Genomic DNA, 16,080 nt, shown 5'->3' with positions numbered 1-16,080 from the left:
GGCAGTAACATCCAATGAACAGTGATATTGCATATCATTCTTACTCCACAATCAGATCTCCCTGAGGTACACATCGTGTTGTTCCATCTCTTTGCATTATCCACCACGTGCAACCTGGTCCCTGAGGAAAGACAACTCCACGAATGGGTTTGTCTGTACTCGAGGCAGAATTGATCCACACAGTCTTCCCTAACAAACCTCTGACATGTACCACTGGGACTTTGTCTCCTTCTATTATATTCAGGGACTCAGACTGGGCAGAACCTGCACGGTTGGTGGAACCTCGGGTGTTAACTAACCAGGTGGCCTTTGCTAAATGCTGCTCTCAATTTTTGAAAGATCCCCCACCCAAAGCTTTCAACTGGGTTTTTAGTAGTCCATTGTAACTCTCTACCTTTCCTGCAGCTGGTACATGGTAGGGGATATGGTACACCCACTCAATGCCATGTTCCCTAGCCCAGGTGTTGATAAGGCTGTTCTTGAAATGAGTCCCGTTGTCTGACTCGATCCTCTCAGGGGTGCCATGTCTCCACAGGACTTGCTTTTCAAGGCCCAGGATGGTGTTCCGGGCTGTAGCATGAGACACAGTGTATGTTTCCAACCATCCTGTGGTGGCTTCCACCAGGGTCAGCACGTAGTGCTTGCCCTGGCGTGTCTGGGGCAGTGTGATGTAGTCAATCTGCCAGGCCTCCCCATACTTGTACTTGGACCACTGCCCACCGTACCACAGGGGCTTCACTCGCTTGGCCTGCTTGATGGCAGCACACGTCTCACAGTCATGGATAACCTGAGAAATACTGTCCATGGTTAGATCCACTCCTCGATCTCGTGCCCACTTATAGGTGACATCTCTGCCCTGATGGCCTGAGGCATCATGGGCCCATTGAGCTAGGAATAACTCTCCCTTATATTCCCAGTCTAGGTCAATCTTGGACACCCCTATCTTTTCAGCTTGGTCTACCTGCTCATTGTTTTGATGCTCCTCATTGGCTCTACTCTTGGGGACATGGGCATCTACATGGTGGACTTTCACAGGTAGCCTCTCTACCCTGGTAGCAATGTCTTTCCACTCATCAGCAGCCCAAATTGGTTTTCCTCTACGTTGCCAGTTAGCCTTTTTGCACCTCTCCAGCCATCCCCACAGAGCATTGGCTACCATCTATGAATCAGTGTAGAGGTAGAACTTTGGCCATTTCTCTCTTTCTGCAATATCTAGGGCCAGTTGAATGACTTTGAGTTCCGCAAGGTGACTTGATCCACCCTCTCCTTCGGTAGCTTTTGCAAGCTGTCATGTGGGGCTCCATACGGCTGCTTTCCACTTCCGGTTCATCCCTACAATGCGACAGGAACCGTCAGTGAAAAGAGCGTAGCGTGTTTCCTCTGGTGGCTGGAGCTTCTTCAGCCCGTGTCACTGATTCTTGTTCCTCTTTATCTGTGACACCAAAATTGTCACCTTCGGGCCAATTTGTAATTACCTCCAAAATCCCAGGGCGATTCAGTTTACCTATACAGGTGCGCTGAGTGATAAGAGCAATCCACTTGCTCCATGTAGCACTGGTGGCATGGTGAGTGGAAGGAACCTTGCCTTTGAACATTGACCCCTGCACCAGTAGTCGGGGTGCCAGGTGGAATTGCGCTTCTGTACCAATCACCTCTGAGGCAGTTTGTACTCCTTCAAGGCAGCCAAGATTTCCTTCTCTGTTGGAGTGTAGTTGGCTTCAGAGCCTCTGTAGCTTCGACTCCAAAATCCCAGTGGTAGACCCCGAGTCTCCCCAGGCATCTTCTGCCAAAGGGTCCAGGACAAGCCATGGTTCCCGGCAGCAGAGTAGAGAATGTTCTTCACATTTGGTCCCGTCCTGACTGGGCCAAGGGCTACTGCATGAGCAATCTCCTGCTTAATCTGGGCAAAGGCTTGTTGCTGCTCAGGGCCCCACTGGAAATTGTTCTTCTTGTGGGTGACCAGGTAAAGAGGGCTCACGATCTGACTGTAGTCAGGAATATGCATCCTCCAAAAACCTATTGAGTCTAGGAAAGCTTCTGGCCCTTTCTTATTGGTGGGTGGAGACATTGCTGTGATCTTGTTGATGACGTCTGTAGGAATCTGATGCCGTCCATCTTGCCACTTCACTCCCAGGAATTGAATCTCACGAGCTGGTCCCTTTACTTTGCTCTTTTTAATGGCGAAACCAGCTCCCAGGAGGATCTGGATGATTTCCTTCCCTTTCTCGAACACTTCCGCAGCTGTGTTCCCCCACACAACGATGTCATCAAAATACTGCAGATGTTCTGGAGCCTCACCCCTTTCTAGTGCAGTCTGGATCAGTCCATGGCAGATGGTGGGGCTGTGCTTCCACCCCTGGGGCAGTCGGTTCCAGGTATACTGCACTCCCCTCCATATGAAGGCAAACTGAGGCCTGCATTCTGCTGCCAGAGGAATGGAGAAAAATGCATTGGCAATGTCTATAGTGGCATATCACTTTGCTGCCTTGGACTCAAGCTCATACTGGAGCTCTAATATGTCTGGCACGGCAGCACTCAGTGGTGGAGTCACTTCATTCAATGCACGGTAGTCCACAGTCAATCTCCATTCTCCTTCAGATTTTCGCACAGGCCAAATGGGGCTGTTGAAGGGTGAGTGGGTCTTGTTGACCACGCCTTGGCTCTCCAGCTCTCGGATCATCTTATGGATGGGGATCACAGTATCTCGAGTGGTTCTATACTGTCGGCAATGCACTATGGAAGTGGCAATTGGCACTCGTTGCTCTTCTCCCGTCAGGCATCCTACTGCAGATGGATTCTCAGACAACCCAGGCAAGGTGTTCAATTGCTGGATGCCCTCTGTCTCTACAGCAGCTATTCCAAATGCCCATCTGAGTCCTTTTGGGTCTTTGAAGTATCCACTCTGAAGGTAGTCTATGCCCAAAATACATGGGGCCTCTGGGCCAGTCACGATAGGATGCTTCTTCCACTCATTTCCCGTTAGGCTCACATCAGCTTCCACCAAAGTGAAGTCCTGGGATCCCCCTGTCACACCAGCAATAGAAACAGACTCTGTCCCCACATGTCTTGATGGGATTAATGTGCATTGCGCGCCAGTATCAACCAAAGCTTTGTACTCTTGTGGTTCCGATGTGCCAGGCCAATGAATCCACACAGACCAGAAAACACGATTTTCCCTGGCCTCTACCTGGCTAGAGGCAGGGCCCCTCTAAGCCTGGTTATCCTTCTTTCCCTGGGTGTATGTTTTGGATGTTCCTTCGAGGGGATCAGACATGTCATCATCATCATACCTGGCAGTTCGGCTACGGGCAACTGAAGCTGCTTTCCTTTTGCTGTCTTCCTTCAGTTCACGCACCTGTCGTGCCAGAACAGCATTAGGTTTCCTATCCCACCTTCTCATGTTTTCCCCACAATCATGCATGTAAAGCCACAGCTCAGCTCGTAGGGTGTACCTTCTCTCTCCATCTGGGGAATGTCAGCCTTGGATACCAGAACCTCTGATCTGTACTGCTGAAATTTGGAGAAGGTCTTCTTTAATCTCCTCTCTAAGCTTCTTATGTTTCTCCTCTATCTTATCTGCTAAGTTCTGCAGACATGTTTGTACCGCTGCGATTCTGGCATGTGTTGGGCCATGTACAGCATCTGCACATGCTCGGAGCTTCCTTGCCATGTCAAGCACAGTCTCATCCCTCTCATCCCTCTTCATTATGGCTAAGGCAGAAGCATATTCATGTGGCCCAAGTCGCACAAGTTTTCGCCACATCACAGACGTGCATGGTACCAAGTCTGGGTTCCTAGTTGTTATGTCATCTGAGAAGATAATTTCTGCCACTGTCATTTCTCTCAGGCATTGGATCCCTTGCTCTATGGTCTTCCACTGGGTTTGTTGCATATAAAGATCATCTGCACACAGGTATCTTTGTGCAACACTTTCCAAGACCCATGCCCAGAGGCTGTGTGGATTAGCCCCCCTCATCATTCCTTGGTCTATGACAGGATCCTGTGACAGGGATCCCAAATGCCTCGCTTCTCTGCCTGTCACAGACATCTTTTGTGAAAAATCCTTTCTTTAGGATTTTCCCTCTTCTGGAAGGCTGAGGCCTCAGAAAGAAAATGTAAACAATAGTTATCTGCTGCTGTGGAATGCAACAGGTGCACCTGTGATTGGCCCATGTTCCATGTTTACCATTAAGGGCCAATCAAAGACAAGCTCTCTCTGGGACAGAATCAGAGAGAGCTCTGTTGTTGATTCATTCCTATTCTATTCTTAGCATAGCATCTTCTGAACTTTTCTCTCTATTCCTTTTAGAATAGTCATAATGTATTATACATCATAAAATAATAAATCCAGCCTTCTGATCATGAGTCAAGATTCTCGCCTCTCTCTTCACCCTGAAAAACCCTTGCAAGCCCGGTAACAAGTGCCGTCCAGAATTGTAGCCTTGCCTGCAGCATCCCAGAGATGGACTAACCAACTAATTATGGATTCATCAGGTCATCGGGTGTAATCCTTCCGTAAGCCACGAAGGTCCTTCAGGGAAAAGGACTCAATATTTGCATCTGATCTTGCACCTGCTGCTTTGACTCCTGATTTTATGTCAGGAGGCATTGAGGTTCCTTCTCCTTCATCATCATCATCATCATCCACTGCTCGATTGGTCTTGTCTGTGCATTTCCCACTTCTAGTGCTGGTAGCAACAGCCATTGGTTTAGCTGCTGGCTTAGGCTCACTATCTGGTTTGGCTGCTGGCTTCGAGCCTGGGGTATTGGCTGCAGCCTGAGTCACTGGGATAGTTGCTGATTTATCTCCCTGCCCCCCTGCCTCTGTCTGCTGCCCGACAGTATCTAACAGAGTGCGATAAGCACAAGCCAGGGCCCAGCTCACTGCAATGACCTTCCTCTCCTTAGATTCATCCTGGTACTTCTCTTTCAGATATTTCCCCACCTCAGCTGGGTTCTGACATTGTTCATGGGGAAAATCCCAGACTATAGGGTCAGAGAATTCCTTCAGAATTTGGCCCATATCCTCCCATTTTCCACACCACTTAGGATTTTCCACACCGGGGTTTACTCCTGAGTCAGGGGTCTCATCAGCCCGTCTAGAAATCTCAGCCCTCATTCTAGAGAAGCAGCAGGCTGTGTAGAGGAAGGTTACCAGATTGAAAACCAGAAAGATGGTTTCTTTAACATTGAGGGGAAACTGAACATCCTTCACTAGTGATGCAACCGATTCATAGGAGAAGAAGGAAAGCAGAGGCTGAAAAACCTCATTCCCTGCTGCTCCTCCTCTAACAAACTGGATGCATAACCACAGCCATGAACCATTCATACCTGGAGCAGACCCCAGCACGTTTATAAACTTCTTACAAATCATTGCCACCAAGCCCAGCAGGATAGCTACTCTGGCCACTGCCCCTCTGATGTAAAAACTACGTATTAGGGACAATACTAAAGCTATTTCTGGATAAGAAAAACCTAGGGATCATAGAGGTATTAAATTCTCAAAAAACCCTAGGGACCAGAAATTCATGCAAACCTTCACCCCAACAGACATTATGAATTCAAAAAGCATGGCTATTAGCTGATTTAAACAAACACAGAGTAATAGCAACCAAAATGCAGTCAAAACAGGGTTTTTCCACTCTCTCTCGAGCCCCACGTTTGGGCGCCAATATTTTGTCCTGGTTTAGGGCAAATTTGTTAAAGAATCTGCAAAGGAGGGCCCCTCCAGAAAGCAAACCCACATGGCCCCTCCCCCCAATCGGTTTGGGAAGAATTCCTCAGAGAGAAGTGGAAAGAACCTGTTTATTTACCAGGCACAGCACCCCTCAGCACACAAAATGAACAATACCGGATGACACCATTCTGAAAAAGATGACAAAATCAGAAAGTCTCTTTCAGGGGTGGTTGCTCTGTTAGTCCCTCTGGCGCTAGGGCAGCTGCTGCAGGCCAAACAGTGCAAATCCTCGGTGTTCCCAGGTCCCATTCTCGAGCATGTTCGAGATGGTCACAGAAAAAGGAGAGGAGAAACCGTCCAGGAAGGAATTTGGACTGTTTAGCTAGAACTAGCTAATAAGCAGAAGCAAAAGCAAGCAGAAGCGAGAGCAGAGAGGCAGAGAGAGAGAGAGAGAGAGCAAAGCAGAAAGCCAAAAGCAAAAAAGCGAAAGCAGCCCTTTGTACTGCCCGTCTCTGTGTCCCTGATAAGAGAAACCCAAACAAAACTTTCACTCTTCAGAGCCAGTCTTAAAGGCACAGAACATATGAATGGGGGTACAAGCATCCTAACATCACCCCAGGACACATGCCTTAGACAAATGGAACTACCATCCATTTTACGAGAAGCAATGCATCCCCTACATTCTCACGACCAGACAGAAGGAGAACACCTTAGAGAGAAAGGGAAGTAGAAACAGGTTTCTGCTTGGGGTGGCAAGCAAATCCACTCCCAATCTACCTCACTTTCCCAGGAGCCCTTATACAATAGGTATGAGCCCCTGGAATCTGAGGACGAGGAATATGAGGAAATGGATGAAGGTTCATTGGGGTTGGAAGGGTTACATAGGGCAGGGCAGGAAGGGAGGGCCTGATATGCCAACCAGACCCAACCCATAGGGAAGTATGCTGCCTCCCTGGGGCCCGGGTAAGGAATGTGTTGTGGTTTGGCGCTGGCCCAATACCAGGCCCCCATGAGAGTCACTTGCTCCTCCTGCCCTGCCACAGCTGGGCAGAGAAGGGAAAAAAAAAGATGAACACTTCATGAGTGAGATAAGGACCAGGATAAATATTTCAAGGGCAAAGCAGGCTCAACTTACATTGCAAAGTGAATTTTATTACTAACAGAAACAGAGGAGGATGATGAGAAGTAAAATAAACCCTTAAAACACCTTTTCCCCCCCAGCCCCTCCTTCCTTCCCATCGACACCACAGGGAGACAGGACGTGGGGGTTTGGTCAGTGCATCACCAAGATTTTCTTCTACTGCTCTGGGAGAGGAGTCCTTCCCCTGTGATGCCATGGTGTCCCTCTGTCCTGGGGTGACGTTATGATGCTTGTATCCCCATTCATCTGTTCTGTGCCTTTAAGACCGGCTCTGAAGAGTGGAAGTTTTGTTTGGGTTTCTCTTATCAGGGACACAGAGACGGGCAGTACATAGAGCTGTTTTGGCTTCTTGTTTTTCAGCTTGCTGCTTGGCTTGCTTGCTTTTCTGCTCTTGCTTCTGCTCTCGCTTTTGCTTCTGCTTATTAGCTAGTTTAGCTAAACAGTCCAAATTCCTTCCTGGACTGTTTCTCCTCTCCTGTTTCTTTGACAATCTCGAACCTGCTCCGGACCGGGACTGGGAACACCGAGGATTTGCACCGTTTGGCTGCAGCAGCTGCCCCAGCGCCGGAGGGACTGAGAACAGAGCAACCACCCCCGAAAGAGACTTTCTGATTTTGTCATCTTTCTCAGAGCGGTGTCATCTGGTATTGTTCATTTTGTGTGCTGGGGTGTGCTGTGCCTGAAATAAACAGGTTCTTTCCACCTCTCTCCAAGGAATTTTTTCCCGAACCGGGTGGGGGGGAGGGGCCGTGTGGGTTTTGCTTTCTGGAGGAGCCCTCCTTTGCAGATTCTTTAACAAATTTGCCCTAAACCAGGACGCCCTCCCATAGGAGACAGTTCTCTATGAACTTCTCTGGTGTGGGTCCACTCTCACGAGCAGTAGCCATACTGCAGCTGCTACAACATTAACTCCCCCAATGGGCAGACAGTTCTCCCAAAAATTCCACAACATGGGTCTCTCTTTCCACGGGGAGTAGTCCTCCAAGAAAGGCTGCTCAAGCCTGGAAGCACTGGCCCCCTCTCTCCACCAGGTCTCCCACTAGATCACAGCATCCTCCAGGCATCCACTTGCTCTGGCGTGGGCTCCTCCCCCATGAGCTGTGAGTGGATCTCTTCATTCCCCGTGGACTTCCATGGGCTGCAGGGGGACAACCTGCTTCACCATGGTCATCACCACAGCTTGCAGAGGGATCTCGGCTCCAGCACCTGGAGCATCTCCTCCCCCTCCTTCTCCACTGATCTTGGTGTTGACATGTTGTTTTCCCTCATGTTCTCACCTCCTCCTCTTCTCTGGCTAGAAAAAAAACTGTGCCCACTTTGATTTTATTCTTAAATATGTCATCACAGAGGTGTTACCAACCTCTCTCATTGGCCCAGTTTTGGCCAGCAGCATGTCCATCTTTGGAGAAATCAGGGATTGGCTCTACCAGTCATGGTGGAAAGCTTTTAGCAGCTTCCCACAGGAGCCATCTTTGTGGTCCCCCTATATTGAAGTGAAGGGAGACGACCCATCCTTGTTGATCAGCATCGAACTCCGATTTATTGATCTCACTTACACACTTTATTGTGGTGTTAATTAAACTCATGCATATTGCAAAATCCGAGCTCCTCATAGGCTACAGCTAAAACATTAATCCCTCCTTTTGGTTTCAATACCTGTGGTTTGTAATTGAAACCAAGATTTATTTTCTCACCCTGTTATGAAAGTTCTCAAGGCCTCCATGTTATTGAAGAAAGGCTTGAGAACTTAGCTGTTTACAGAAACAGGCTGTGAGAATTTTCTCTTCACAGCTGCCTTTTAAGCCATTTCTGAGCAAAATTCTCCAACACCCCTACTGTACAAAACCAGGCCGTGCCAAACCAATATAGGATGTCACCAAGAAACTTCTCAGCCTGGTAAGGCCCCCTGACTATTACCTGCTACTGGTTTTCCAGTTGAGTACCTACGAAGTCTCAACAAAAAGGCTGTAGAGAATCAAGAGGGACTTCAGGACCTTTTGACAACTGGTCAAGGGATCTGGAGAACAAATTGCGTTCTCTTCTGTCTTGCCAGTTGCAGGGAATGATGGGGCAAGAAACAGGAAGACCTTGCAAATGAATACCTGGCTTCAGGACTGGTGTTACCAGCAGAATTTTGGGGATTTTGGTCATGGGTCAGTTTATACAGGACCAAGCCTGCTAGCAACAAACAGGGTCCACCTATCTCAAAGGGGAAAAAGGATCTTCGCTCAGGAGTTAGAAGGGCTCCTTAAGAGAGCTTTAAACTAGATTTTAATGGGATGGGGACAGGGCCAGGCTCAACAGAGATAAGATGTGCTGTGACAGACATCTTTTCATTAAAATCCTTTCTTAGGATTTTTTCCTGCTGAAACTGAGACGTTTCAGCAACAAAATGTAAACAATGGTTATCTGCTGCTGTGGAATGCAACAGGTGGATCTGTGACTGGTCTCCTGTGGATGTTTGGATATACTGACCACTCACGGCAGAGCTGCTCTTACACTCTGCTGAGACACAGATCTTTGTTATTCATTCTTTTCTATTCTTAGCTTAGCTAGCCTTCTGAGAACTTTTCTTTCTATTTCTTTTTAGTATAGTTATAATGTAGTATAAATATCATAAAATAATAAATCAAGCCTTCTGAACACGAGGTCAACATTCTTGCCTCTCTCTCACCCTGCAAAACCCTTGTGACCACCGTTACAGTGTGCGAAGGGGAGAACTTTAGCAACCACTCAAGTAGCAAAAGGAAGTTTAAGAGGGAATACCCCATTCAAGTACAAGCAACCAAAGACGTAACCAAAAGATAGGACTATGGGACATGCCTTTGCACCCCCACTAGGATATTAACACACTTAAATACCTCTATAAAGTGCCTGTATACCAATGCACACAGGATGGGGAAAAAGCAGGAGGAACTAGAGATCTATGTGCAGTCACAAGGCTTTGATCTAATTGCTATTACAGAGACATGATGGGATAGCTCACGACTTGTGGTGTTTGTGAGGGTCCCCAGGAGGTGGTGAGAGATTAGAATCTGACTCCTTGTTCTCAGAAGGCCGATTTATTATTTTATGATATTATATTATATTAAAAGAATGCTATACTAAAACTATACTAAAGAAATAGAGAAAGGATACATCATAAGGCTTAACAAGAATGAATAATAAAAACCCGTGACTGACTCAGAGAGTCCAACACAGCTGGCCGTGATTGGCTATTAAGAAAAAACAATTTGCATGGAATCAATCAAACATTCACCTCTTGGTAAACAACGTCCAAGCCACATTCCAAAGCAGCAAACACAGGAGCAGCAATCAGATAATTATTGTTTTCATTCCTCTCTGAGGCTTCTCAGCTTCCCAGGAGAAAATCCTGGGCAAAGAGGATTTTTCAGAAAATATCATGGTGACAATGACTGGAATGTTTTCATGAAGGGCTACACGCTGTTTAGGAGAGACAGATCAGGAAGGTGTGGTGGTGGAGTTGCCCTCTATGTGAGGCAACACTTGGAATGTTTTGAGCTCTGTCTTAGGGTGGATAACAAGTGGGGGGAGAGCTTATAGCTTAGGATAAAAGGGCAGACTAGCAAGGGTGACACTGTTGTGGGTGTGTGCTACAGGCTGCCTGAGCAGGAGGAAGAAGTGGATGAGGCCTTCTACAGGCAGCTTGAAGCAACCTCATAGTCACAGGTCCTGGTTCTTGTGGGGGACTTGAACTACCCTGACATCTGCTGGAGAAGCAACACAGTGAAGCACAAAGAGTCCAGGAGGTTCCTGGAAAACATTGATGACAACTTCCTGTCACAGGTAGTAGAGAATCCCACAAGGAAAGGCATGCTGCTTGACCTTAAACTAACAAACAGGGAAGGCCTTATTGGAGATGTGAAGGTTGGGGGAAGCCTTGGCTCTAGTGACCATGAGATTGTGGAGTTGAGTATCAGGAGAAGAGGAAGCAAAGTAGTAAGTAACATTACAACTAAGGACTTCAGGAGAGCTAACTTTAGCCTCTTCAGGTATCTTCTTGGAAGAATCCCATAGGAACAGGTCCTGAAGGGAAGAGAGGTCCAAGAGAATTGGTTGATATTCAAGAATCACTTCCTTCAGGCTCAAGAACAGTGCATCCCAATGAGCAAGGAATTGGGCAAAGGGGGCAAGAGACCTTCATGGATGAATAAAGAACTCAAGCATAAGCAGGAAGTACACGGGAGGTGGAAACAGGGTCAGACCATTTGGAATTAATATGTAAAGGTTGTCAGAGAAGGTACGAATGAGACAAGGAAGGCCAAGGACCATCTGGAATTAAATCTTACCATGGATGTCATGGACAACAAGAAGGGCTTTTTCAATAACAAAAGGAAAACAAAGGATAATGTGGGGTCATTCCTAAATGGAGGGGGACCCTAGTGACAGAGGATGCAGAAAAGACAGAGTTACTGAACGTCTTCTTTACATTGGTCTTCACTGACAAGATCAACCCTTAGGGATCTCTGACCCAGAAGACCAGGGTTAAGGAATGCTGGAAAGACAACTTCCCCTTAGTCAAGGAGAATTGGGTTAGAGAACACCTAGGCAAACTTGACATTCACAAGTCCATGGGCCCTGATGGGATGTGCCCATAAGTACTAAGAGAGCTGTCAGACATCACTGCTAGGCCACTCTCAATCATCTTTGAAAGGCCGTGGAGATCAGGAAAGGTGCCTGAAGACTGGAAGAAAGCAAATGTCACTCCAGTCTTCAAAAAGGTCAAGAAGGAGGACCCAGGGAACTACCAGCCAGTCAGCCTCACATCAATTTCCAGAAAGGTGATGGAGCATCTCATTCAGAGGCCATCTCTATCCACATGGACAACAAGAAGGTGATCAGGAGTAGTCAGCATGGATTTACTAACAGTAAATCATACTTCAACAGCCTGATTACCTTCTTTGATGAAACAATTTCTTGGATGGATGATGGGAGAGCAGTGGATATTGTCTACCTGGATACAGTAGGAGTCCTAGTAAAATATATGTATTGTATAAGTGGCCTTGCCCCAATCCTAGTTGTTCTAAATGGGCTGCAGCTGTGATGTCCTTAATTGGGTGGCAGCTGTGGCTAATGAAGATAACTGGGATAAAAGGGGGTGGGTTGGCTGGCCAGGGAGAGCCTTGGAGGAGCCCTGACAAAGAAGCAGGAACAACACTGCTGGGAAGTGCTGCTTATGAGAAAACCAGCCAGTAGGTATGGGACTCTAGAAATATGATAACAACCATATGAATACAACACTTGGACTTCAGGAAAGCTTTCAACACTGTCTCTCATAACATACTCACAGGCAGACTCAGGAAGTGTGGACTGGATGAGTGGACAGTAAGTTGTATTAAGAAGTCTGAACAACAGATCCCAGAGGGCCATGATCAGTGGCACAGGGTGTAGTTGGAAGGCTGGTTCTAGATTGTTTAACTTATCCGCCAATGACTTGGACAAAGGGTCAGATGCCTCCTCAGCAAGTTTGCTGATGACACAAAGCTGGGAGGAGTGGCCAATACTCCAGAGCGCTGTGCTGCCCTACAGAAGGACCTTGACAGGTTGGAGAGATGGGCAGAGAGGAACCATCTGAAATTCAACAAAGGCAAGTGCAGGGTTGTGCACTTGGAGAAGAATAACTTCATGCACTAGTACTATAGTGGCAGCAGGCCCCTAAACAGGGAATAATGAGCATTGATTCCATGATTGCAGAAGGCTGATCCATTGCTTTATTGTACTACACTATATTATATTATACTATTAGGAAAAACCCATTGCCCTTGCCAGAGAGTCTCATACGGCTTTGACCTAATTGGTCAATCAATCAAAACACCATCACCAGAGTCCAATTAAGAAACCACCCTTTGGTAATCAATCTCCATAACACATTCCACAGGTGCAGCAACAGGTGCAGCAAATGGAGATAAGAATTGTTTGCTCTAAGCTTCCTTACAGCTTCTTATAGCTTCCCAGGAAAATCCTGGGAGAGAATTATGTCTCTCTCTGTTCAGAGGCTATGTGATTACCACACAGTACAGGCTGAGGGTGACCTGCTGGAAAGCAGAGCTGCAGAGAAGGACCTGGGGGTCCTGGTGGACAACAAGCTGTCCATGAGCCAGGAATGTGCCCTTGTGGCCAAGAAGGCCAATGGTATCCTGGGGTGCATTAGGAAGAGCATTGTCAGCAGGTTGAAGGAGGTGATCCTGCCCCTCAGCCCTGGTGAGGCACATCTGGAGTGCTGAGTCCAGTTCTGGGCTCCTCAGTGCAACAGAGAGATGGAGTTCCTGGAGCAGGTCCAGTAGAGGGTGAGAAAGATGATGAGGGGACTGAAGCATCTCCCTTAAGAGAGGATGGACTGAGATAATTGGGCCTGTTCAGCCTCGAGACACCTGAGAGGTAATCTTATCAATGTCTATCATTATCTGAAGGGAGAGTGTCAGAGGATGCAGCCAGGCACTTCTCAGTGGTGGCAACCAATAGGACAAGAGTCAACAGGCAAAAACTGATTCATCTGAATATGAGTAAGAACTTCTTTCCTGTGTGGGTGACTGAGGACGGGAAGAGAAACCAGAGAAGGTGTGGAGTCTTCAATCACTGGAGATATTCAAGAACCATCTGGACACACTCCTGTGCCATATGCTCTGGGATGACCCTGCTTGAGCAGGGAGGTTGGATGAGTTTAAACCACTGAGGTCCTTTCCAACCTTACCCATTCTGTGATTCTGTGACTTGGATTATTAGTTAAATCTGTATGTTTTAGTTTGGCATTCTTGTTTTTCTAACCAGAGAAAAAAGGGTATGTGTACATGGTTTATACAACTGTCGCAGTTAGTGTTTATACTCCAGTGGCTAGCATCATGCAACTACTTATACTGGTAAACAAGCAGTTACTCACATTCTTAAAATTTATTATGTATTATGCTACTGTAAATTATTTTTTTTTTCTCTCTCTCCTGTGCTCTCTTGGGGAAAAAATAATTTTTGAAGTTATTTAATAACAAACTTAAGTGACGTTTCATTTATGACTGCATATTAAGGGGTTTATTGTTGACACGTTGGTGTTCCTGTGTCTGAGACTTAACATAAGAGAGACCATTCATGTTTCCTCAGACAAACAGCCTTGTTTATTGAATCCAACACCCTTTTATAGACAATTCAAAACTCCCAGTGCTACACAGACATTGGCCTGTCTCTGTGTGCCCTCAGACTCTGAACCAATCAAATGCCTGCATGTCAGGAGAGCTGCCACTGGCCAAAGACTCTGTCAGTCAGCCCAGAGGCTAGACCTCTTATTTATAACCAAATTAATGCGAACTACAGATCAGCTTGCAATGCAACATATTGGTACGTACATATTTTGCCTAATACGTGTATTTGAACTGTTAGTGAATGGAACTTAGTGTTGCTGGTTAAAATGTTCTTCAGAGCTGTAAAACCGATAGATGTTGTCTTGAACCTATTTTATCCATCAACATACAGAAGAAGAAAAGCATTTTTCCTGCCTTTTCACTTTCTAATTGATTTATCAATTTCACATGACCTAATTGAAGCACAGACAGATGACTCTTCAATTAATTAAAGTTGAAGAGAAGGGTATTTATTACAGCGCTGGATGCATGTGGAATTGTTTCCAAAGACATGCACAAGGAGTTGCAGACTCTTGCTCTCTATTTATACAGAAAAGGTTTTACATATTCACACGGTTTCTAAGGATGCATAATACATAATCATTACCTGCCTTCTTCGTATTATAATTAGCTGAATACCTAATACGGCTGCACAATTGTACTCCTTTAATTCGGTCAGTGGGATTTTGAAGTAAGGGAGTGGTCATATGGGAGGAAGAAAGCCATTTTCCTCATGGTGAGCTCTTTACCTATAGCTAGTTGGCAGGACTTTTTGACCTGCTGGTCACAGTCCAAGCCTCTCCTAACTGTTTGATTATTCTTGAGGTAAGGTATTTCTATAGTTTCTGCTCCCTCACAATTGTTGCATCTATCCCTGTCACTCCTAGTTTCTCTTTCTTAATATATTTGTTATTCTTTAACTAAGGTACCTGATTCTGGTTAGCTATATTACTAACTTAACTTGTTAACTAATTTTAAAATCTTAACTAAAATATGTAATCTTCTACTATCCCAATTATATTTCCAGCTAGCCCCTCGAGTCATCTGCCGTTTCCAATTACCCTAATTGCGTTTCTAGCTGACCCCTTGACTCATAATTGTCTATCTGCACTATTCTGAATAAATTGACTTGAAGCAGTAAAATGGACTGTTATCAGAGAGCAATTTAGCACAGTAGTATACTTTGTTTTGGGGAGAAAGTGAAGGACCTGGCCATGTTAGTTGATTATCTTCCTTAAAAGATTAGGTATTAAACATGTTATTAGTACTATAGCTCTGGTCAATTAAGGTTAATAGAGGTTATAGATAACTTAACACATAACAGAGCTTCGTAATTAAAATCCTAAATAGTTTTTCTAACAACTAGGTATCTTTTAAATTTGCATATTCTTTGAGAACATTCCTCACTCCTTAAAATTTTCCTTGGTTCTGATAACAGGTAGATTTTTCAAGTTTTTATTGTTAGTTGTTTATGGTATGGTATATGAATTAAGTAAAAATACCAACTGCATTTTATTCTGTCCTAGGTAATTTGCAAGTCAGATGCTCCTACAGGGGATGTTCTGCTTGATGAAGCTCTGAAACACATAAAAGAGACCCAACCTCCTGAAACGGTACAAAATTGGATTGAACTGCTTAGTGGTAAGCCTTGAACATAATGTATTTGCTTTTTCCCTCCCAAATAAAGCTAATTATCTGGTATCACTAGAAATTATACTGTTAGAATTTTGTGGAGATAGCATGCAAAAAAGTTCATCACCCTGTCCTCTAGAGTAGTCTTTTGCTAATTTTAGCCTTTAATCAAATATAAATCACTTGCTTTTGACTTAACTTGGTACAGAAAGGATCTAGATGGAAGTGTCAGAGGGCATCTCTACTCTGTGGAAGAGGTGTCTTCTGTTGACTCTGAAGTAAATCAGCACTGCACCCTGGAGATATAATGGCCTTTCTCTGTAATTGGAAATGAGTGAGAGTGGAAGTTTGGAGTGAAGTGCAGAATAGAACTCCCCAACTAGTTAAAATTAGAAAGTGGTATGTTTATTGACAGCACTGGACAAACAGGGAGTAGCCTCCCAAAGACATGTGCAAAATCACAAGGCTCCAGCTCCCTTATTTATCAAAAAAAGTCTTAT

The 16,080-nt window shown here is 45.6% G+C and overlaps 1 protein-coding gene across 1 annotated transcript in view; it reads left to right on the top strand.

The window, feature by feature from the left end:
* Positions 1 to 16,080, top strand: part of LOC131095428 (Golgi phosphoprotein 3-like) — a 173,149-nt gene that overhangs the window by 104,258 nt on the left and 52,811 nt on the right. The window contains exon 3 of the mRNA XM_058043129.1: positions 15,475 to 15,589. Within this exon, the coding sequence (XP_057899112.1) occupies positions 15,475 to 15,589 (115 nt within the window). The remainder of the gene's footprint in view (positions 1 to 15,474; positions 15,590 to 16,080) is intronic.

This window comes from Melospiza georgiana, chromosome W (assembly GCF_028018845.1).
Source record: "Melospiza georgiana isolate bMelGeo1 chromosome W, bMelGeo1.pri, whole genome shotgun sequence".
Taxonomy (NCBI): domain Eukaryota; kingdom Metazoa; phylum Chordata; class Aves; order Passeriformes; family Passerellidae; genus Melospiza; species Melospiza georgiana.
The sequence above is the reverse complement of the archived record's forward strand: the minus strand, read 5'-3'. Positions and strand labels throughout refer to the sequence as shown.